Here is a 24,042-nt window from a genome sequence, read left to right as displayed (position 1 = left end):
CGGCCAGCAGGAAGGCGTGCTGGGTTAGGAGTTTATTAGTTTATGCAGTGTAGGAAGCTCTAAAAAGGCGTGGCCTATCTAGCTTCCAGCTCACGTGACTTTGGCAGAAATCCCAACGTCAGGCAAAATGATGGTAGGCCACTCTGGAGCAGGAAAGACCGATTAGCCAAGTGAAAGATATCTGAATGTTCTCTGAAAGATTGAAAGTAAGTATAGTAGCCTAGGTACCTAAGAACCCAGAAAAACTCAATGCTCCTCACTGCTATATAGTGAGCTGTGTTATCATCACGTGCCTGGTTCCCGAGCATTTGCCGCTCTTTGCCGGGCTATGTCCGAGAACACTTCGCTACGGTACTCATGTTGACCACATGATGCTACGATTACTCCGTACAGAGCGCCTTAAACAAGAACAAGAAGTAGAAACATTGAGGACTTGGCAACGTTATGTCATTTCATTAAATAGTACGTTATCATGTGCTTTTATGCCCAGAGCCATGATCTCCAGTGGGCGTTGTATCCGACTTCGGACGGTCTCTATTTCACAGGAGACTTCTAGTTTCAACTTTCCGTCCTGATTCCTACTGGGAGTCGACCTTGGCAATGTAGGCTGAAATGACGAGTCAGTATAAGGCAGACCTGAACACCAGGATGAACGCAAACTTACCGATGAGGTCAACAACACGGCGAGAGTAACCCCACTCGTTGTCGTACCAGGCGACGAGCTTGACAAAGTTGGGGTTGAGGGAGATACCAGCCTTGGCATCGAAGATGGAGGAGCGTTCATCACCATTCAGATCGCTGGAGACAATGTCGTCCTCAGTGTAGCCGAGGATGTCTAATAACAAACCCGTCAATAAAATTCACCGTGAAAGGAGCTCGGCAGTTCACGTACCCTTGAGCTCGCCCTCCTCGGAGGCAGCCTTGATGGCCTGCTTGATCTCGTCGTAGGAGGCACCCTTCTCGAGGCGGCAGGTGAGGTCAACAACGGAGACGTTGGAGGTAGGAACACGCATGGACATGCCGGTCAGCTTGCCGTTGAGGGAAGGAATGACCTTGCCGACGGCCTTGGCGGCACCAGTCGAGCTGGGAATGATGTTCTGGGCAGCGGTACGACCACCTCTCCAGTCCTTGTTGGAGGGAGCATCGACAACCTTCTGGGTGGCGGTGTAGGAGTGGACAGTGGTCATGAGACCCTCAACAATGCCGAACTTGTCGTTGATGACCTTGGCCAGGGGCGCAAGGCAGTTGGTGGTGCAAGAGGCGTTGGAGAGGATCTGGATGTCGGACTTGTAGCTGGTGTTGTTGACACCCATGACGAACATGGGGGCATCAGCAGAAGGAGCGGAGATGATGACCTTCTTGGCACCACCCTTCAAGTGAGCAGAGGCCTTCTCCTTGGTGGTGAAGACACCAGTGGACTCGACGACGTAGGCAGCGCCGGTCTCAGACCAGGGGATCTGAGAGGGGTCCTTCTCAGCGTAGAAGCGGATCTTCTTGCCGTTGACAATCAGACCCTGGTCGTAGGTCTCGATAGTGCCCTTGAACTGGCCGTGAGTGCTGTCGTACTTGAGCATGTAGGCCTGTAGCATTCGTATCGTGCACGGTCAGTTTCTGGGGTCAAAAAAATGGGAGAATCTAGCTGAATGGCTTGGAGCACGTACAGCATAGTGAACCTCGATGAAAGGGTCGTTGACAGCAACGACGTCGACTAGGCCGTGGCTGAGGCTGTTCAAATCAATCTATTAGAATAACCAGCCCATTGATGTAGGTCGAAAGTGCTACTCACGCGTTGCGGAAGACCTGCGATGGCTTGTTAGCTTCTGGATATCCAATGGGGGGCCAAGGTATGTTGAACTTACGATTCTTCCAATGCGACCGAAGCCGTTGATACCAACCTACAAGAGAAGCTTAGTTCATCGTGCCATGACGCATTGAAGCAAAGCCGCTTCACAGATCAGAACCTCCGTACCTTAGGAGTGGCCATTGTGTAGATTTGTCTGGTACTGAGTGGGGCAGGCGTTAGTTAGGTTTTGAGAGAGACAGTGAAGAGGATATACTATTGTAGAAGGCTGAATTGAGGATAGATGGATAGGTACTTACTTTATAGAATGATAGAAAGAAGAGACAGTAGGATGATGATGATGATGATGATGGGAAGAGAGTAGAAGAGGAGAGAAAAAGCCAGCAGCGGGGGAGGGGCAGTAGAAAAGGCAATGGCTTGTTGTATTCGACTGACGCAACGACCTGGTCACCTTAGGAGCTTGCGCGCCAGTCAAAACCGCACACCGGGCGGACAGACGGGGCTAAAGGCCAAAATAGCTACTCTAGCCTATGTACTGCAGCTGTTTAGGTTGCTTCATAATAATTGATTGCTACGGTAATGGCTTGACAACGGGTCTCCTCCGGTCAGCTTGTGTGCTGGATTCCCGATATGCGCCGCCCAGCAGCTCCTCAGCAGCTTTTCCGGTTTCATACACCGGGGAAAGCAGGAGACTCACGATATTTGGATGGCCTGCCTCCCCTCGGTAGCTGCCGTGTTGGCCAATAAGCGTGCTGCATGCTTGTCGAGCCGGGTACTCTCTCCTACAAATCTCGTGAATCTTCTGCCAGTTCTTCGGAAAGACTGCTATCAGATTACGGAATACCTAGGTTATTATGATAGAGAAACTCCTGTTGCATTCTCACCCGCTTATGCTCGCTTCGGAGGGGGAAAGGGGACCGAAGTACCTCTTACTCATGAGGTGGTGGGCAACCGTCTTTGGATGATGTAATAGAAACGGGAGTATTTGTCCAGATACAACAAGAGCCCAAAACATCCCACCAAAAACACTCTGGAAGAGGGGCTGCCCAGCTTTTCCGCTTTGGGACCATGATTCCTACATCGGAACAATGTTAATCCACTGCCCCCTCAGCGCCCTCTCCCATTCAGGACTTCTGGAATGGGCGGAGCTCTTCATAGCTTATCTCCAACGCTGCGGTCTCTCACCGTAAGCTCGAGAGGGCTTGAAGGGCTTCTCCGTACTCCAGAAATTCTCACCGGCTGCCAGTAAAGTGTCATGTGCTACGCAGTTTTTTTTTTTTTTATCTCCATTTGTTTTCTTCACTTTGCTTCCTGAGGACTTGAAATCTCTGCTCTTTTAACCGGCGGACAATTGGAGGACATCAGTAAAAGGCTTGTTGTGCTTTGCCGATATGCCATGCTTTTCCTCGCCCGGTTGAGATTTGAGACGCCTGCAGCCATTGCATGACATTTGCCGGATGCGCCATGATCACGAGTTATTGGATGTAGTCGTTCTAGCAACTATTGTACAGTTGATATTAGACCTCGTAATTCTATCGAGCACTTGTTTAGCATGGAGTTCGCTCTATCCTTCTGATGAAGCATCCAAGGATCTACTCCTCGGTGCAGATTTCCAGGACTGAGAAATGAAATCGAAATGCAACCATGGCCTGCAATAAATCAAAATAAGCCGACCGCAAAGATGACTTGTTTCACTCATGTTCTCATCGCTGGATCGCCCATTCGATGGGACAATTCGTCGGATGAGCCCTCATACATAAGCTGGTGTCCATATAGTGGTCAGGAACCAAGTGACATTATTAATACAATGTGATCGATTGCGACTATCACGCTGCCGTTAATCATGTCCCAAGTCTAGCAACTCCTTTGCAATCTGGATCACCTCCAAGAGTCTGCATTGAAGTCGCCTCTATAAATACAGGTGAAAGAAAGAAGTTCTTGTCCACAGGTATCAAATAAGAATATCCAATCCAGAAGCTTACTCTTCCTTGACACCGCCGCGCCAGTTCTTCTCGGCGTTCTCGACGGAGGCCTTGTCGCTCTTGACCTGACCCTGGTTCAGGAAGCTGTTGCCAGCTTTGAAAGGACGCTGAAGATCTCCAGTGGCGGGCTTTCCGAACACGTGGATCTTAACGAGGTTCGACTCCAATGCGCTCTTCAGAGGGATGATCGACTGAATCAGGAGGGGGTTGGTGTACTTGAAGTACAGGTGCATGACCCCCATCATGCCCACTCCCATGAGCTGCGACTTCATCAATTGGCGCAGTTGTCCCTTGTCATAATCCATGTTGGTGGTCGTCACGGGACGAGGCTCTTCACCACTGCCCATGGGGGCAGGCTCGACGTACTTCAGGGTAGTCATGTCTAGTAGCAATTCCGTTAGCTTCCACCACAGCTCCCCAGTACAACTGCGGATAAGTGCGTACCCTTCTTTTGGTTGATCTTGGATTGCGTATACATGTAAATACCAAGAATGATCACGTTGGACGCGAGATATAGGCAGCGGACGATGAAGAGGACATCCGGGTCTTCAAAAGGAACCTTCTTCGCCAGCTGCATCATCACAAGGATGATGGCCAGGTTAGTTCTGCAGAGATGAAGGCATTATCAGTCTTATTTGACCTTTGCCAAAGGAAATAATTATGGAAGACGGATTGGTATGGCATCAACAAAGGAGCAAAGAGGAAAATGCACTGAGAAGACTCACACTTGAGGATTAACCATTTTGACAACAGGTGATGGGTCCTTTGACGAGGTAGATCAAATACTGGCAGGACTGAATCTGAAACTGAAGGGCCGAGGAGGGAAGCGCGTACAGGCAGAACCTTTTGACAAAGTGCGGACCTGGAGCCCCAGAAAGTCGAACAGCTGTCCAGATGGCGTGAGATCACGTGAGAAAATCCCTTCGCTGTGGCGGCCGAAATGTGGCACGTGAGCTTATCTTTAGATTGTGATAACGCGATATTGCCTTAGTTTGTCAATAGGCTGGGTCCTCAGGCACGGTTTTGGTTTAAGGCATCAAAGTCACCTGTTCAGTTATGTAATATGCGCTCGACAACCACAACACTCTGCAGCGTCAGTTGTCATCCTCAAGCTTGCTCAGCTGCTTGACATGAGCATTCACTCGACTACAACTATCTGAGATATTAGTCCTCTCAAGTGACAACATGGGTTGAGATATATTCAATGTCGGATGACCATTGTCAATGCAGAAACTTGGCTGAAAGCCGTACCATAACTGAGGGGCTGGCTTCAGCCATGCCGCGAAGCCTCAGCATCATCATAGACGGGCCATACTTATTCTACTAACCAATGTTTACTGACTAAGATGCAGACAAAGCTACAATTGATCGACTTATTTAACCGAGTTCAAGCTCACCTGGCGTCGTGACTTGCTCAGTATGCCTTCTCAGCCGGCTCTTCGAAGCATCTGAGTCGACTCGGGACCTGCTGAGGATTGTTCCTAATCGGGATTAGCGCTGCTCCACGATCAACGCCTTTAGCGACCAGGATGGCTTTGACATTTCTTACTCCTTCATCCATCAACAACGCGCGTATCTGAGGAGTTTTGAATCATCACAACATCCACCATCGTCGTCCAAATCATCTGAAACTTGTTCAACGCGACATTTTTATCTCTGCGACTCCGAATCTCGATAGTTTTCAATATGCCCGGCGGAAAGGGAAAGTCTGTTGGCGGAAAGGCTGGTTCGAAGGATGCTGCGGGGAAAACTCAGAAGTCTCACAGCGCAAAGGCGGGTTTGCAGGTCAGTATATCGCGTTTTTTTTTTAGTGCTATGCACAGCAGCAGCATTGTTTCATGCCGTCTGATGTCTCTGGCAACGTCTTTGCGATGAATTGGAAGTTGCGGACACTTTCCTTGGATGAACGCGTCTTCACGTACGATGTTGAAGAGCTCCTTGGCCGGTCAACAATTTTATCGGATCGCGAAATGCGCGCAGCCTAGGAGATGCAACATCTTGCGAGTCTTTATTGCCTTCGAGATTCACCACCTGTTCCTATCTTCAACCCATGACCTCGGTTGAAGATTTGCTCGGACACCTTGAGCTAACATGAGTCCTCATTTAGTTTCCCTGCGGTCGTGTTAAGCGTTTCTTGAAGAACAACACGCAAAATAAGATGCGAGTTGGCGCTAAAGGTATGATTACCATCTTCCTCAAGACTCCCTCATTTTACCCCCTCATTTTCCCCATCGACGTGTTCTCTTTTCCTGATTATATTGACACGCATATTTTTAGCTGCGGTCTATGTCACAGCTGTTCTGGAATACCTGACTGCGGAAGTCCTCGAACTTGCCGGTAACGCCGCCAAGGATCTGAAAGTCAAGCGTATCACGCCCCGCCACCTGCAGCTCGCCATCCGTGGTGACGAGGAGTTGGATACTTTGATCCGCGCCACCATCGCTTTCGGTGGTGTCCTGCCACGCATCAACCGTGCGCTGCTGCTCAAGGTGGAGCAGAAGAAGAAGAACAAGTCCGAGGCTTAAAAAACGAACAAAACGGCGAATACCCCACGAATACGGCGTTTGATCTTGATGATGAATGAAGAGGTTCTGCTCATGAGCCCGGCTACAGCATTTCTCCTTCTCGCTTCACGAGGCTGTGCCTGAAAACAGCCATGCTCGAGATGCCGCAAGGCGATAACCGTTACGACAATAATTTCAGGCGCATCCTCCGCCGTCGACTCGTCCCATCACCACGCTGCAGCCGGAATTGTTCTACTCCATCTTCTTGCCTCCTCGCTTACCTCTTTCCTCATCTCTTTTTTTGATTCGGTTCTTCTATCTTCCTAGTCCGTTTATACCGTTTTGTCGTGGCTTGCCTGGGCGCTATAATGGGAATTAAGAGGAAATCTCGGTAGTAGGAAATGTCTTTCTAAAAATGCCTGTTTTCTCTTCACTTTTTCTTTTCTTTAAGTTGATCAACGGTGTTGTGAGTTTCATTATTTTACCTATTTGTTATATTTATCCTTAGTTCTTTTTGATGAAATTGTATCAGTAGGCCTCATGCTTTAGTCACTATCTAATGTATACCTATAGAACAGTATTTCAATTTGGTCCATTGGGGTACGAGAAATGCGATGGCTTACCTTGATAGCTTTTGGGCATAAAAATTTTGTAACCGTACCGGTACATCTATGCGTCAAATTGAATGAAACCGCGGTCTCAGCCTTGCAGCATATTTCGGTTGACTAGTAATGAATTGCCGAAGGAATGCCATAGGCTGTACGGAGTATGCACGATATATCTCCATGCATTTCCTATTATGATAAACAAGCCTTCGGCTCCTCGCTTCGCTCGTACACTATTGCGTGTTACTGATATGCTATTCATGACACTGGCCGCTACATAACTACCAAAAGGAAGTAGAAGCTAAAGTCATTTACTAAATAACACATACATTGATTGGAGACCTTGAGAAAGATGAGAACTAGAAATCGGTTTCAGGAACTGAGGAAAAATGGAACAGAAGGCAAAGGAGGGCAGAGCCTCGAAAAAGACCCCGACAAATTGTAAATGATGCAGAGAGCCACCGGGTGAATAAATCCTGATGCAAACCATTGAGCTGAGTACTCTCGAGCAGATAGTCGAGACGCGCTTCTTTCTTTTATTTGTTTCTTCCTCGTTGCCTGCATTTGGGTACAACGCAAGGGGAGTTGCTCGGTTGTTCGACATATGGCGATTGGACATGTCAACTCGAAAACACTGCGCAAATGTCCGATTCATCTTGTTTTTGGTCCGTTGTCGTTGACATGCAAGTCCATGAACCAGCCACATGTGCAGGCGAAAGCGGGGGCGTGATTTTGATGAAGCATATTCGTCCAGTCGCTCAAAGCAGCTCGAATCCATGAACGAATTAGAGAAAAATAGTGCTGAAGATTAAAACAAGAACGGAAAAGAAAATAAAACCGAGAAATCAAACATTAAACAATGCAAATCGCCCCTTATCCAAAAGCAACAATATGCGAATGCTGGTATGCCATCTCTCTTGGTGTTGGTCAAAGACATGATGAGATATGTCTTATTGTCGTTCTTCGTAGATTTCCAGTTAAAACAATTTTAGTGTGCTTTCCGCCGCAAACGCAAGATCGGAACAAATGACACAGAAATGAAAAGAGGATGTTTTCTCGCATGCAAGGCGCCCGCGTCTCAGAAGTTCAGAGCTTTCTTTTTGTGATGGTGTTCTGAGAAGAAAAGAGGAAAAAAAGTACCGAGTCCGTCCAAACAGTGTGCCTGATGGGCTGCCCCAAAATAACGTCTAAAACTTGACTAGATCAGAGAAAAATTTCTTTTGATTCTCTTGGAGTGTCATCGCGTCATCCCTCATCGAATCGTAAGCCAGTAATCGCACATCTGGATCAGGCCTCGTGATATAAGAGTCGTATTCATCTCGCGGCAAAGCAATCTAAACAAGTTCCGTTGTCTTCGTCTCTCATCGATCATGTGCTTTTTTTTTGGTCCAGCATCTACTCCACAATTATCTCCACTCCAGAATTGGTGCGCAATTCATCACTTCCACGCGATTGATGTCCGTTCGATCGGCGAAATCCCGAGCCTTTTTCAGGCATTGGGCCTCTAGGCTGCCTAATGGGCATGCGCTCCTGTGACTGACCGTCAAATCCAAGTCCGATGGATCGGTTACTACCAATGGGACCAGCGCTGGAAGGCTGACTTTCCGGCTGTTCCCAAGAGAACATACCCCTCAATCTCCTGGGGCTCGCATTCGGCCCTCCGATTCCAGTGCCAAGGGACAGGCTGCTCAGACTGTTCACCAAGAGATTATCATCCCGTTGCAAACCAAGGGAGGAGCCAGACGGGGCTGGAGTCAGGGTCGGGGTGTTCGATGCGCCGCTAGTCACACCCTCATAATGTTGTAAACGTGTGCCATTGGATTGCAAGGCTGCTGGAAAACTCGCGGAAGAAGGCACGGGAGAAGGAGTATACGAGCGGAGATCGGCGAACGACTTGGCCGCGCGGAGATTCTGGGTATTTCCGTAGTTGCCAGGCGAATCAAGAACACCGAGGAAGCCGGAAGTCTGTCCACGAAGAGTGCTAAAAGGACCAGGCCCTCCCTCGTTCCTGGCCTCGCTGAAGTCAATGGTAGCTGCGCGGTTCAGTCCACGACGAGCGGTATCGGCTGGCTGAACCGCGGTCGGGATGGAGGACAGAGGCGGACTGACGTTAGTGCCAGGAGCGACTTTGAAGACCTGCACCTGTCGCTGTTCGCCAGTGCCACGAGAAGCATGACCAAGACCCATGTTGTGCGCGAGAGTGTGGACCGTCCGGCGCTGGATAGGGCTGAGAGTCGTCGGGAAGAGCACGGAGTCACGGCTGGGATCTTCCTTGAAAAGAAGGAGCTGGGAGTAATAGGAGAGCGTTGTGCTGTCATTCAGATCGACTTCTACAATCAAAGTGAAATTAGCATAATCGAACGCAACGAAAGCAGCGGAACGCTCAAAACAGATTGTGGAAGAGTCGAATGGCTCGCTCCGACTTACCCAGCTTTTGGCCACGCTGCGAAACCGGAGAAGGAGACGTCGCAGGAATGTGGGACGCGAGGGAAGACATGGAACTCTGAGTCTGAAGCTGAGAGACAGCCATGGGCCTGTGCTGTTCCTCCAGCTGACCGCGACGTTCGCGCTTCTCCCGCTCGATGCGTTCGCGCTCCTGCAGAGGGAGCATCTTCTTGTACTCGACCCGCAACTTCCGACCTTGCAGCTCGAAGTGGTTGAGAACCTCGATGACGGTGGCGGTTTCCTCAGCAGAGGTGAAATTGGCAAAGGCCAAACCCCGGAACACACCATTGTCAAAGTGATAGTTGAACGCATATGGAAGCGGGAGGTTCAGCTCAGTCATCAATTGCACCAACTGCTCCTTCTTGACAGCAAAAGGGATGTTCTTGATCACGATCGCGGTCGGAATCAACTCGTCCTCTCCCTCCGAGGGACCGGTGGCTTCGGAACGCACCGCACCGCTTTGGAGAGGTCCGGGTCCGAGATTCGAAAAGGGACTGGGAATACCAGGCTGCTGGTCAAGCCAGGTCTGTATTCTTGAGTTAGCATAACAGACAAAGACAATATCTCAGGGAATTTCAATTCAGCACATACCGTAGGCAAACCCGCCCGACCAGTGCGCGAGTTGGTCTTCAGACTGGCCGAGGCCGAACGGATGGCTCCCAAAGTCTGAGCGTTGGCAAACCCATTTGGGTTCCAAGTCTGAGAACCTGGAAGATCATAAGCGTAAGATGGATTGTGCAATGACGGATTCAAGCGCTCGAGACGGCCGGTGTCGTAGCGAGCCATTGAATCATCGTACAGATTGACAGGCATTGGGCCGTATGCATCGAATTGTCGCGAGGGCTGACGGTGGAGAGGCTGCTGGTGACGCTGAGAGCCAGGGGAACGCGCAGAAGAATTGTCGTGATACATCTCCTGTGATTGTTGATAACTCATGGCGGCCGAGAAACGAGAATTCCCAACTAGCGACCAACCGTGGAATGTGGGCACTGGAATACCCACCACACAACAGACCCGGTCAATGAGAACCCGATAAGCCTAAACGAAAGTTCTCAGAACATAGGAGCTACCTGGCGCAGGCGTCGTAAGCTGGGAATTAAAACGGTTTGCCGAACAAAAAAGCAGACAACCTGGTCGAGAGTGAATGAGACTTGGATGAGGGGGGTTGATTTTGGCTCCGGGGAAAGCGACAGAAAAAGTTTCCCACCGGCGGAGGCGGTTGATGTCTCTGATTTGAGGAAGAAGAAAATGAGAAAAATAAAGACGTGTATCCGCGATACAACACAAGCGACAAGAAAAAGAGAAAACGCAAGAATTCTCTAGATAAATCGCTCTCACTAAGAATGAAAATAATCAGTCGTCACGCTTGATATCATTAAAGACCAGGCGCTTTCAGGTGTAGATTTTCCTGGGTTTGTCGTATCCTTCCTCGTCCTCCGCGAATTATCCGAAGCAAAGAAGCGACGGTCTCAACGGAGGTCGTCAGGAAACGGAAGATGACACGAGATGAGAAGAGAGAAAGGGAAAGGGAAATCGCCACTACCCGGAACACAGACCACCTTCGCGAAAGCTTGAGACTGGTTGCGGATGTGGTTGTGATGGTGGTGGTAGTGAGGGGGGGGAAGAGAGAGAGAGGGAGGCAGCCACAGTGAGGGACTTGAGGGGGGTGAAATGTGGAAACCTGAGGCAGAAAGATAGGTCACGATCAAGTACTTTACGGTCAGGTACGTATCTTGACCACCGTTCCCAGCCTCATAACCCACCTCAGTGTAAGAAGTGGTAACGGTACTCCGTATGGTAAGAATGATCAGGAATTATTGGTCGCGAGGAAGAAAAGAAAAAGCACGCACCAGGAGAACCGGCAGCCGGCGACCGCTCACTCACAACGAGGAGCAAGTTGAGCAACTAAAGTGAGGTATTCCGTAGTAGTACGGGACTAAGGTAAGTACTAGAGGACCCGGCGATCAACGAATCCACTTCCACGAAACCAAACCGCCAAGGATTGGAGGCAGCTGCTAGCAAGGGCAGGCTAGATTCGATAGATCAAGGCGATTTGTGATGCTTATCAGTTGCGAAGCTGCAGTTTCGACCACAAGTGACAAGCCCAACAATTCCAGCTGTGACTTCAGGATTGCGATTGGTACGACAAGCGACGACGCGCCAGGTCGATGAAATATTGTCCTCTGGTTCAGAAAACTTCAGATTACCGTCGAGTTTTGCGCATGAAATAAAATCGAGTGGAAGACAAAGCCCCTGGTGTGGTTATGTTATAGAGCGGGCGTGGAAAGAGTCCAGACGGATGAGCTGAGCGACGGTATGACTGCTCTAGTCGAAGGTCTCGGAGCTTGCTGGTCAGAAAGGCTTTCTTGGATTGACCAAAGCAACGCAACCTTTGTTGATGAATATGAGCGTCAATGTTGACGGGTTGATGCTGACGGGGAACGGAACGGCAACGGGACGGTCGAGAGACGCGCAGTAGTGGATAATTTGGGTTTGTTTAGCCTGAGAGGAATGGGTATCTGATACTGATTCAAGTCCACTTGCAGGCTCGCAATGATCTTGACTCCAGTGCTTTCTCTACTGTTTGATGCTTGACCCTGCTGTTCAACGTGCTCTTGCTTCTCTCGTAGAGGGGATGCAACACGGGATGCAACACGGAGGAAGAGAATGGAAGGCAAGAGGGTAGATGATTCAACAAAGTATAAGTATGGATCAAATTAGATGGCCTTGAAATTGAGACTCGGGGTCTGTGATAGAGTCAACGAGATGAAGAAGAAAAAGCAATATCGAATGATGACCAACCAGAAGAGAGGAACCAGAACGCTGTACTTATAGGTATTCAGATCATGTAGGTACTAAGACAGGTGCCTTAGCATTCGGCAGCAGATGTCTTTATATTTCGTACTGATTTCGACAACTTTCAAGCCAAGTAGGAGTCTACCTGGTCTATCTGCCTTGGTATTATTGTTTTTTCCTTACGCTCCGTCCCTCCTTTGCCCCTGGACCCTCTTGTGTCTTGGAGCTCATTCTCGTCCGTTATTATTAACAAGCTCTTAGAATGTCCCACTCTATCTATTAATACTAATAAACGAGGAGTGCTATTTACTATCTACATAGTACATATACTCAGTCTAATCATCTAATGGTTTAGTCTGTTCTCAGTATTCTGGTGATCTGATCCGAATTTCTCTTATTCGGATGGTGACTTCTCTGATAAACCCATTGATGATCGATGTCTTCATGAGCGTTCCTTTCCCCCTGTATAGATACCTGTCTCAAATCCGCCAAAGGAGTGTCCCTTTTCTCCTTCCACGACACCCCGCCTCTTCGCGAGTTTCCCCTCCAACAGCACGGGGCAGGAACTGAACTTTGGCAGTCGGGACGCTCTGACTTGACTGTAATCTTGTGCTCCCCTTACCCCCTAATCGGAGCTTTTTCGGCCACTTAACGGTCTCGTTACTTTGTGGAATAAGTATTTATGAACGGCAGACCAACGTTTTGAGACTGAAACAGATTAATTCCCTAAAAACACCAGAGGTACGTACCTCTTTGGGACTTTCGATTCACATGGGGATAGTCGTTTCTAGCTCCCGACTGACAGTTTCTCCCCTGAACCGGTGCCTAGGACTTTGATACTAATGCACTTTTAGAGCCCGAGCTAGATGTCGATGTAGGATCCGCCTCTAAGAGTTGAAATAGCCTGTCTAATATAGACTACTGCTATGCTTCTCCTGGGCGAGTTAGTTGGCCCAAGTTGATCAACACAAGCAGAAACCCACACGAGCTCTTGCTCCTAAGCGGATGATCGAGATCAATAGCTGCCTGATAGGCAGAGCCATGAGAAGTAGTCGATTACTCGATTGGCAAGCATCACCTACGTCCAAATATCGTATTTCCGTTACACTGAGCGTTAAGCCCCTGAGCTCGTTCTGACGGTGGGCGAACACTGACTGCACTACCATTGTAAAAAATAAAGAAAACGCTCATCAATATGGACAATGGAGAATTACGGAGTACACGAGAACTGTCCCGATGAATACTCAAATCAAACAGTCATTTATCTGAGGCACAAGCCTTCTCGAACAATTTCCCTCATCGTTCCCCGTTGACCGTCTGTGTCAAATATCAATAGTACCTGGAATGGGCCCCGTCCGGAGTACCTCTTCCGTCCCCGTAACCCCTATTCTAACCTCGCAATTCTCCATGCAGGAGAAGCTCCAGAAATGATCCATCACCTTTTCAACGAATGATGTCAAAGAAATGTCATCAGCTCCATTCAACCGATACTCGAAGAGGAGAGATGACCTTTTGGGAGGGATCCGCCGTCAATCCCCAATTTCTGGCTATGGGAATGGAATCACACCTTAGACCACGAGCTAGAAGCCGCTAGAGTGTGACCAGAACTCATGGCATAGAGACGGTTAATTTGAACTGGGGCTTTTTAATCCTCTTTAATAGCTTCACTCTGGGAGATTAGTGTTCGACTTCATCCAAATAGCTTGTTCAACACTGTCTAGTATCCTGTTCCACGATCGCTCTTCGCCGTCTATAACTATAAGGTAGGTAACTTCGCAACAAACCTACTACTATGCAGTAGATAGCATGCCTTACAGCTTACAGGCTACCACAGGGCCAGACTCCCGATTCTGTGGCTGATTCCACTCGCCTCCAGCAGTCCCACCTCACCATTCATCACTATTCGTTAGGTGGTGCTCTAGTTAGTCCCGCGGTGTGGCTTCCGGGGGGCAATGCCTTAGATGATCCCGGCGACGGACTCTCCAAGCGCATTCTATGGAATATTCTTAGTCTGTTCGCAGCTGGAGAAAAGTCATGGCCAATTTACTGTATTAATTAATCAAACCATCACACTAAATAACAGTGACTTTACCCGATGAAGGCAGTGAGCCACAGGCACAGCGGTCCTCTATGATCCGGAATCCGCCTATAACAGATTCGGGATATTCGAAATCCAATATGACCATGAGACATGCGTAGGGCGTACGTGTGCAAAATTTGCGTTCCTCTATTTCATCACGCTCATCACTGATGGTAACAGTATCCATCATGCTGTGAAATGAGGGCCAAGGCTTTCTCATTAGTATGTCAGTTGTGTCGACGGTGCAATACCTAGCATTATAATACGGTGTCATGCTGCCATACATGGCATCAGAACCGCACGATCCACTTGGATGTGGCGAGAATATGACAAATCTATCAATTATCACCCCCTAAACGGAGGATGACTATGGAGTATGGACTCGACTCGATGCTAATCACATTTCCGGCAAGGTTGTCAATCCTCCGGGTCCGAGTGGACAGCATCAGATGCATACGGACTGCTATCGTTGATCTCGCATACGACCGTCATCAAATCATCATGACTCTGATACTTATCGCACTGTAAATACGCACAGAGTCAGATTTCTGCCTGGTGCTGCTCAGACATCATCACTTATCAAGAACTGAGGGTTTGAGTTATCGCCGGCAATTGCATGATGCAGGTCAAAAAAGCAAAAAAAGTGATCATTTCACACTCGGAATTGTACACTACCAACTGCCACTAGCACTGCCACTGAGGACCAGGGGCTAACAGAGAAGGAATGATCATCAGGAGCTGCTGCACGTAGAGGTTCATTACTGCATACAGACATGTCATCGATGCGCGATGTCAAATCAGATTGTCCACAGTCGCACTATATCTGATCAGTTATTGATTCGACTCAGAGGGTTGTATTCGGCCCATTCGAGTGTTCGGATCCTGTTCAGTGCTCCCGTCTCATCCGCACCCTGCAATCGATCGATGCAGACGCAAGCAGGAGCAGGGTAGGCAGGCCGCATGATCCCTTGTCGCCACTAGAACGCCACAAGGCGCATCTCCAACTTATCAAAAGAGGAATGATGGACCACAGAAACAGAAATGTAAACGACAGGGCAGCTGACAGTCGCTGCACAAGCTCATTGTGTGATTGTTCTCGCTCTTTTGGGCCTGGGTGCTTGTCTGATGGGCCTTCGCCTTCACTGGATGTCAGAGTGCATGCTCTCTACTCTGCACTCCAAGCACAGTAGTACAGTATTCATATAAACTTATATCCTATCATAAGTACTTAGACCAAGGACATTATGATATCAGATCGTGTTTCTGCGGCATAATCACAGATATTGATATCAGCGGCAATCAGTTGTGATGTGACCTATCAGGATTGACATTCGCTGTGCTTCCTGAGCCAGAGCAGAGCCAGCCCTTGCATTATTACATTCATATGTGTCTCAGGGTCTGGAAGCATCAGATTGTAGTATGATACCGCTCCAGCCAATGGAGTAGTAAGCATCTCAGGCGCTGCATTCGAAACCCAGAGAAACTGACTGTGCAGGTTCCTTGTAAGCCTCGCTCGTGCATTTCGCTTTGCAGCTTGATATCAGCAAGCATTTCAGCAAGAGTCCATTCTCTTTAAGGAAGTGCACATATATATTGACTGGCTTTGCACCTGTCAGCTTAATGGCATCATCTCAAGAGGAATGCAGGAAAGAAGTAACCGATGGTATTTTCTCACATTCTCTTTTGTGGCCCTCAGTTATCATTCTTACGATCCTCCAATATGAACTGCCAAATCGAGTCTTATAATGATTGGACCTTCCATGCCTCTTTGATCGATGCATACTCCTTACTATATTTTCGTTCGAGTTGATCCCAAAGCCTGACTCCATTGTAATCAACCCAACCAGGGACTTGGAAAATTCGACAAAAGTACTCCATAGGTAGGTCCGCTGTGTCTATTCAGCCTTGCAACGACATGGCATACGCCTGTATTCACCAAGCTCAACGAATGTCCAAGTTAAGTCGGTCAAAAGTCCCGTCAAATGTCCTCCGTATGCATGTGTGATGTGGACGGAGTAAGGGGTGGTATCCGTATTCCACAACATTCCCCGATATTTCGCAATGTAGAAAATAAATTCTCTGTTTTTGAGCAAAGAGTCCTAAAAGGATCCATGTTCATCTATAGATACTCTGATATGTGCACTTTTTCCCACAATGACCGCACTGCAGAGCGTTAGAAGTCGGATTGTACATTCTACTCGCAAATCCTGCTTTCTTCGACTTTGGAAATGACCCATAGTCAGTATAAATAACGTCACTTAATCATTGCTTCTCCTGTAAGAGACTACAGCGGCCTGTTGAAGGCCGAAGGTGTAGACAGGTACCTGCTAGGAATATCACACAACCCGAATCATCAGAACAGTATGAAGAGCATCATGTCATCAATCAACAACCACGTGGATCATCAAAAATTCGGGCCAAAACCCCTGGAATATAGCTCGTCTCTGGTCATCTACTTGTCTCCATCATGGAGGTAGTCACTAAAAAGTCCTCACAGCCAAGCAAGACCGATTAATCCCACAACAGCCGCCACGGACGCAGCTTTTGGGACTGCAGAGGCAGCCACCGCATTGTTGGTCGCTTGAGCGTTGCTGCCGGTGTTGGTGTTGCTGGACGACTGCGAGTTACCTGTGGTACTGGTGGATCCAGTTGAGCTGCTGCCACTGCTGCTCTGAGTAGTGCTGGCGCTGTTCGTCGCAGTTGTGCGGGTAGTACCCGTAGCAGTGCTCAGGATGGAGGTTGCAGCAGCCGCGTTATAAGTCGTGGTGGACAAGGAGCAGGAGGTGAGGATATCATATGCATCTGTATGAGATATGTATCAGTTTCTATGCACGGTTTGGGAGAGATTGATGGCATGCAGACTCAACCATACCGTTGTCATGGATCTCGTCGCGGTCATCATCATGGTCATTGTTATTGCGAATGTCACTTCTGTACTGAGCGATGCATGCCTCGCAGAGGGGAACCAGAGTAGATGCCTGATTCCAGTCGCAGATGCACATCATCTCGGCTCTATCGTTGTCGCGATGCATGTTATCGCATTTCTGTGCGATGCCCACCACGGGACCGCAGACGTCCCAGCAGCGATTAGGGACGTCGTCACGTTCGAGCTCGGCTGCGAGAGAGATGTTACTCGCGAGCATGAGGCCGGAAAGAGCAAGGAACTGCAAGGGGCGCATTGTTGCTGGATTCGAGTTGTAGGGATGACTGGGACTGATGGGATTGACAGTAGGATTCTATATGTTTCTTGTGTTTGAAGATGTAGATTCTCCAGCGGCTTTCCGTGCGGTTATATACTGATGCTGTCAATCACTTCTTGGCCTGTCTCCCTTGATCGCCAGACCCCGGGACCAACGAGAATATCGCCCAGAGTCCATAACCCACGGCTGTCTGCCGAGACATTCGAAATAGAACGGGTGCAATGGATAATGTGCTTCAACGGTCAGCTGCGAAAGAACAAACGCGTCGCTAAGCCTCTCCAGACTCCATGTGCCAAGCATCATATCTGAGGAATGACCTTGAAGATTGACACAGGATATCCCCCTTCCCAGGCATCGGGAAGAAGCTGCCTGGAATCCTTGATGATCCATTGATCGGGTTTTATGTCTGCCAAGAGCATGTTCATCGCTACCAGACGGGTAAGGCGGGGACTGCCGCCATTCATGGCTTTCACCGCTGCAGATGAACCCTGGAAATAGTTGATGACCTGGTTTGTGATTGATCCAGAGAAATTGGAGAAGTTGTACAGAGTGGGGCGATATTGTGGCAGCGTCTGCCATCATCAGTAATGGGAGCTCTAGAGAACCCAACAGTGCTGTCTTGAATTCAATGGAGATGATCGTTGCAATGGATACCATAGTTGGAAAATGCTCCCAAGTCAGTGGTCTTGGCTCCTGCAATCCTAAACCAGCGGAATGGATAATCTCTCGATGTTTAAGGTGCAATTATGGGATGTGTTATGCTCATGATGCCATTCCTAGATAGCTGTCCTGTTTCAAGGAGAAGTTATTGCATTGGATATCTCTGTAAAGGCACCGATAGAAGAAGGCATAGAAGATCCAGCGACAGCCATGCATTGAATGAGAATTCAGATTTACAATGATCACTACCTACATTATGGCTCCTCCTGTACAGGATTAGCAGCCCAATGTCCAGGGTCGTCAAATCAATGCAGAGCCGGAAAACTGGGGTACTGCACAGCCTTTCCGCTATATATAGATTGGTCTCCTGTGCGGTTATCTTGACGATACAGTTATGACTGCCCGTTACCTCTCTAGAGGGGGGGAAAAAAAATCTGCCTATTTGGAAGGAGACTTCTTTGGCGAAATTCCTAAAGATAGCCGTCAAGCGATGTTCTGATATCATAGATGTAAAATCAACGCATCGGGGCTGATTCTACCGGACAAACGGCAGGGAAGTCGGCAGACTCAGCAATCTCATACGGAAATAAGTGTCCGCTGTCGTCAAGCATGAGAATGTATGCTCCGTAGCATGGCTTGATATCTTGGACCAAATGATCGCTGAATATGTCTGTATATCAGATGCCGGATTTCTCCCCATTATCTTATCAAGTTCTGATATCTTTGAATTTAATCAGATAACCCATTCCAAAGAAACTTAAGAGCGGCATCTAACTATGGCTCTATGCCCAACAAGACTTAGATCATGATGAGGTCAAGTATGTTGATTGCATGATTGGCCCGGAACCAACAACCCCTCCGTAACTCGAACCACCGTACCCTACCCTGACTTGGTCCTCGGACTATCGATCGAAAGCACCTCAAAATCTGGAAGATCATTGACAATAAGGCTTCGGAGCGACTTCGGTCCTAAATCCGTGCGTATCATTGTGAATGTTCTCAGGTTTTCATGGCGCGATCTGCCATCGGTAAGATGTCCTGGGATAAACATCTCCTGCGTTCAGTGCAAGATGCACCACCTGTTCATCTTCCGCTCTTCCTATACGGCACAGCATGGAAGAAAGACCGGACGGCAGATCTGGTGTACCAAGCACTGAACGCAGGATTCAGAGCGGTAGATACGGCTGCTCAGCCAAAGCATTACCGGGAGGACTTGGTAGGAGAAGGTATTCGCAGGGCAATTCATGATGGACTACTTCGACGGGAAGAATTATACGTGAGTTGAAGCCTGACTATGATGTGTCTTGACACTTGCTAAAGTAAGAATAGATTCAGACAAAATTCACGTCCGTCAATGGGCAGGACCTCAGTAGAATGCCCTATGATCCCAGAACTTCAGTGACAGAACAGGTTCATGCCTCGGTCAAGTCATCTCTTCACAATCTTCGCGCGTCAGATGCGTCGTCGAGTGCTGAAGATGCTTATATTGATACGCTTGTTCTTCACTCGCCCCTGCCCACAATGGTTGAGACTATGGAGGCCTGGCTGACTCTTGAAACATACGTGCCTCGTCGCATCCGCAACCTGGGTATATCAAACTGTACCTTACCAATCCTGAAGGAACTTTATGCCCGGGCGACAGTTAAACCCGCGGTTGTCCAGAATCGCTTCTATCCCGATACGCGATTTGACGTCCCAGTGCGCGCCTTTTGTCGCGAACACAACATCATTTACCAAAGCTTTTGGACTCTGACGGCCAATCCGGAACTAATTCGATCAGATCCAGTTCAGTCATTAGCGAGCCAGGCCGTGATCAGTCCTGCAGCCGCATTCTACTGTCTTGTCCTGGGCCTGGGTAACACAACTGTCCTGAACGGTACGACCAACAGGACTCGGATGGATGCGGATTTGGCTGCTGTTCAGAAGGTCGAGCAATTCAGCAAGGACAGTCCCGATTCGTGGCAGATGATACTGGAGCATTTCAAGAGACTTATAGGAGACGATGTGACACTGTAAGGAAGAAGTAGTTCATCTATCTCGCTGTATGAGTCGGACATTCCAGAGGATGTATCAGAATTTGCTCCCTCTGGATTATCCCTTGCAAGGGGATTGCAAATACGCAGAGGCAACGTGGAAATCAATGGAAATCAATGGAAGCATCTAGAACCGCAGATCGAGTCAAAAAGGCAGAGCAAGGTAGAGGAGAATGAGAAAAAAGGTTAGAAAATGGGCCTCAAATCTTGGATCAAAGATATGCCCAAGGCCCGAAATAGTAAAGAGGGCGACACGGTTATAAGTTAGCGTGTGATGATTGGTCCGTCGCTGAATTGAAGTGGGCTGGCACTTCGGGCGGTTTGGTAGAATGATACTATGAAACAGAATGAGTATAGCAATTCGCGGACAACTTTCTGTATTTAGATCTCGACTCGCTTTCAACAACGCATGTCCTACAATGACAGAAGCTCAGCAGCCTGGAAGATGCTACATACCGACCTACAGGATCGATTCCTGCGTGTTGAAGACCCTCCGTCCAGATAACTTCGGGTTTCAAATGTGAAAGCGGGCTAGCGGCACGTGCTTTGGGCACTAGAGCGCTGACTCATTACAGGAACCAATCAACAGGCGACTTTGGACAGTCACAACAGGATTGACCTCATCCATCCGCCGCCAAGCCATCTCGACAAGAGGGATTTGCCAGTTCGTCGGCCCTCTTATGCTCTGTTGTTCTTCTTGCTGAGCATTCTGAGTCGGCCTGGAAGCTTTTTCCCTCAACGAACAGCCTTTTATCATCCTCACTTTGGTTGTACATTGTCATCGTGTACGTCCTTCCCGTTAGTTTTTTCGATCCACAGCCCGTCAGACATTGGCTCCTCTTTTAACACCCGCCTCGCAGACTTCGACCGCTAGACGGAATTGGATGCAGTTGCAATAGGTTCACCCATCCCACCCTCATTCTGAATCGTTGCGGAACTGTCATCCGGTTCTTCCTGTCTATTGTCCCTCGTTACTTTCAAATCTGCGATAAGCGTCTGTCGCGTCTGTCGCGTCTCCGCCATCGTCAGCAACGCCGCACTCATCCTGCTGTCAGGTGTTCCTTGGTTCCCTCTGGGCGATAGCCAAACGACATTTACGATCGGGCTTCTGTTGCCATTAGCCTCACAGCCTGTGCCACTGCCCCATTTCCTTCCACACTCCCGGCTACAAGTCACTCGAGCACTGGACAAACCTTCAAAGCGATTCACGCTCCCGCGTCAAAACTTATAAATCTTCAGCGTCGCCCGTGGCCTGATTCCAACCAAAGAATACCGCAATAGTTGTTCGAGCGATTACTTTCCGACCGAGCAGAGGTCATCAAGTCTGTCGCCTGTTATGAGTTCTCAAGGCGTAACTCGCAAAAGACCTGCTCCTGGCACATCCCCTGCTGTTCATCCGCAACTGGGCCCAATCTCGAACTACCCCGCGGCGAATCCTGGCGCTCAGCTATCGAATGATCAGTTTTTGCAATGGGGTCAGAACCCTCCCAATGTCATAACACCACCCTACACTGACGCCAACTCTTACAACGTCGCACCTTATACGACAAATCCAGAGGTTCCGGGAGTCACGGTCACCGCGTCTAACCAGCTTGCTCGCCGACAGCTATCGAATCAGCTAGTCAATAGGGGTCGCGGATATGAACAAACGCCGTCTGCTTACTCCGATCACAGCAGTGGTGCTGGAGAACCTGGGGGATGGGGAGAAAGCCTGGAGGAACTCTATCGGCGGGCATTGGTCGCAAAGAGGGAGGCGCAGGCAAAGAGAAAACAGATACCCCCGTTCGTACAAAAGTTGAGCAGGTATGCTACTGCGTCGGCTTAGACTGAGATGGGCTTGGTCAAACGAGATGCTAACCGCTATCATTTTAGTTTTCTCGACGAGTCGAAGAATACCGATCTTATACGATGGTCTGACGATGGAAACTCCTTCATTGTGTTAGACGAAGACGAGTTCGCCAAAACTTTGATTCCCGAACTCTTCAAGCACAATAACTATGCTTCTTTTGTTCGCCAACTGAACATGTATGGGTTCCATAAGAAGGTGGGTCTGTCCGACAATTCGATGCGAGCCAGCGAGCGGAAGAACAAGAGTCCTAGCGAATATGCGAATCCCTACTTCAAACGCGGCCATCCAGATCTGCTGTGGTTGATCCAAAAGCCCAAGAACACGGCAGGGCAAGGCAGCAAGTCAGGGAAGGCGAACGTGCGAGTGAAGACGGAGGAGGTGGACGAGAACGAGAATGAGGACTATGGTGAAGATGGTGCGTCCCGGGATGATCGTAACCGCAGTCGCCAACTATCTCTAGTCCCCGGAAGCATGATGCCCAAGGACCAACTTGCGGGCGTCTATCGGGAATTGCAAGCTATTCGACAGCAGCAGCAAATCATTTCCAGCACCATCAGCAAACTGAGGAGAGAGCACGAACAACTCTATGCGCAGGCTGCTAATTTCCAGGAACAGCATAATCGCCATGAGAATTCCATCAATGCAATCCTCACTTTCTTGGCCACTGTGTATAATCGCAGCCTCCAGGGACAGGACGGAACGCAGAACCTTGCCAATTCTTTTGCGGGTGTCATCTCACAGGATCAAGGTAACGTGGTCGACGTGGGCAATGACTTTTCACTGAGCGCGCTAGGTGCGGCCAATATCAATAGCCCAAATGCGCAACGGTCGATGAAGAAACCGCCGTTGTTGCTGAAGGCTCCTCCGACGACTGAGCGTCATGGTCGTGCCACAACGCTCTCCCCTGCAACTAGCACATATGATTGTTCACAGTCTCGAAACCATAGCCGACAATCCAGCACTGCTCAGCCTGGCCACGTCGAGGAGGTCTTCGAAACGAGCCCTAGGCAGAAGGATGCCACAAATTCACAGAACCAGCAATATCCCCAGCGCGACATAATGTCCGTCATTCAAAATTCGAATGCGCAGAATGGTATTCCCACGACTTTTGCTGAATTTCCCAACGTGCTCTCATCCCTCGAGACTTCTGGCGGTAATTCTCCACTCACCCCGAATCAACGCGCAGATATGCTCCGACTCATGGCCAACGAAACTCATACGGATCCAAATATTCCAGTGCCTGCAAACAATGCTTTGATGACACCGACGCCTCCACCCATGCCGCATAATTATAACGGCCGTCTTGCAAATACTCGCGCCGAGATAGACAACTTGATGAAGATGCAAGCCGAACAAGATCGTTCTGTACAGAATTTAACCAATCTCTTACAACCGCTCAGTCCCACCGGGACCATCCCGGGGCTTGGAGGAGGAGAAAATGGAAGCGTACCCCCACCCCCGCTTGATCTTGACCAAATCTTCAATAACGACTATTTCACCGACATTGGAGACCTTGAGCACAATAAGCATAACTTAGATTTTGGTGATACAACAAGCTCAGTCCCCGCGCACGCACCAGTCGAGCCACCCGTCAGTACGGGCGCGGAAGACATCAAGGATGGAAGCGACCTGTTCGATTTCGACCAAATTCCCCCCGAGGGCGATCTTTTCGACACATCGACCGGGCAACAGCAGAGCCCCGCTTTCTTCAATGGATATGACGGTGCTGGCTATCATGCTGGCGCCGGGACAAACTCGCAGACTCCCTTGGGCCACAAGAATCACAACACGGATTCAGGCCGGATCGTCGAAACTCTCACCGACAGTGAATCAACTAGTCCCAGCGCTACCGTGGACGAGGTATACAATGGCCCGGGCAGGCTCAATGAATCTCAGGGAGGTAAGGGAAATGGCAGCAATGTGAAACGACGCAGGAAGGCTTGATGTTGCATGACATCTACTAACTTGGCTTCGAGTCAATGAAAAAGCAAGGAAGTGATGCTCTGAGCCGGAAAGACACAATAGAAACCCAAAAGGTCAGCAACGAGAAATCGCTAAGGCGTGGAATATTCGGCGGGCAATCTGAA

General features: G+C 49.0%; 5 protein-coding genes across 5 annotated transcripts; 3 read left to right on the top strand and 2 right to left on the bottom strand.

The window, feature by feature from the left end:
* Nucleotides 1–578: 578 nt before the first annotated feature.
* gpdA (glyceraldehyde 3-phosphate dehydrogenase GpdA) lies at nucleotides 579–1,984 on the bottom strand (the record flags this gene model as incomplete). The annotated part of the gene is made up of 6 exons (XM_026759766.1): nucleotides 579–607; nucleotides 665–835; nucleotides 893–1,580; nucleotides 1,662–1,739; nucleotides 1,860–1,895; nucleotides 1,970–1,984. The coding sequence occupies 6 exons, from the start codon at nucleotides 1,982–1,984 to the stop codon at nucleotides 579–581; spliced, it is 1,017 nt and encodes a 338-aa protein (XP_026614030.1).
* Nucleotides 1,985–5,469: 3,485 nt separating this feature from the next.
* htz1 (histone H2AZ) lies at nucleotides 5,470–6,308 on the top strand (the record flags this gene model as incomplete). The annotated part of the gene is made up of 3 exons (XM_026759471.1): nucleotides 5,470–5,568; nucleotides 5,891–5,960; nucleotides 6,061–6,308. The coding sequence occupies 3 exons, from the start codon at nucleotides 5,470–5,472 to the stop codon at nucleotides 6,306–6,308; spliced, it is 417 nt and encodes a 138-aa protein (XP_026614029.1).
* A 10,396-nt stretch (nucleotides 6,309–16,704) lies between these two features.
* CDV56_105012 (putative GPI anchored protein) lies at nucleotides 16,705–17,392 on the bottom strand (the record flags this gene model as incomplete). The annotated part of the gene is made up of 2 exons (XM_026758631.1): nucleotides 16,705–17,015; nucleotides 17,086–17,392. The coding sequence occupies 2 exons, from the start codon at nucleotides 17,390–17,392 to the stop codon at nucleotides 16,705–16,707; spliced, it is 618 nt and encodes a 205-aa protein (XP_026614028.1).
* Nucleotides 17,393–19,082: 1,690 nt separating this feature from the next.
* On the top strand, nucleotides 19,083–20,089 carry CDV56_104784 (putative aldo-keto reductase (AKR); the record flags this gene model as incomplete). Its single annotated transcript, XM_026758403.1, has 2 exons — nucleotides 19,083–19,349; nucleotides 19,403–20,089. The coding sequence occupies 2 exons, from the start codon at nucleotides 19,083–19,085 to the stop codon at nucleotides 20,087–20,089; spliced, it is 954 nt and encodes a 317-aa protein (XP_026614027.1).
* Nucleotides 20,090–21,442: 1,353 nt separating this feature from the next.
* CDV56_104458 (heat shock factor family protein) lies at nucleotides 21,443–23,899 on the top strand (the record flags this gene model as incomplete). Its single annotated transcript, XM_026758077.1, has 2 exons — nucleotides 21,443–21,909; nucleotides 21,979–23,899. 2 exons carry the CDS (start codon nucleotides 21,443–21,445, stop codon nucleotides 23,897–23,899), a joined length of 2,388 nt encoding a protein of 795 aa, XP_026614026.1.
* Between the last annotated feature and the right edge of the window lie 143 nt (nucleotides 23,900–24,042).

Source organism: Aspergillus thermomutatus (genome assembly GCF_002237265.1).
Source record: "Aspergillus thermomutatus strain HMR AF 39 chromosome Unknown NODE_107, whole genome shotgun sequence".
Taxonomy (NCBI): domain Eukaryota; kingdom Fungi; phylum Ascomycota; class Eurotiomycetes; order Eurotiales; family Aspergillaceae; genus Aspergillus; species Aspergillus thermomutatus.
Note: the sequence above shows the minus strand (reverse complement) of the source record. Positions and strands in the feature narration are given on the sequence as shown.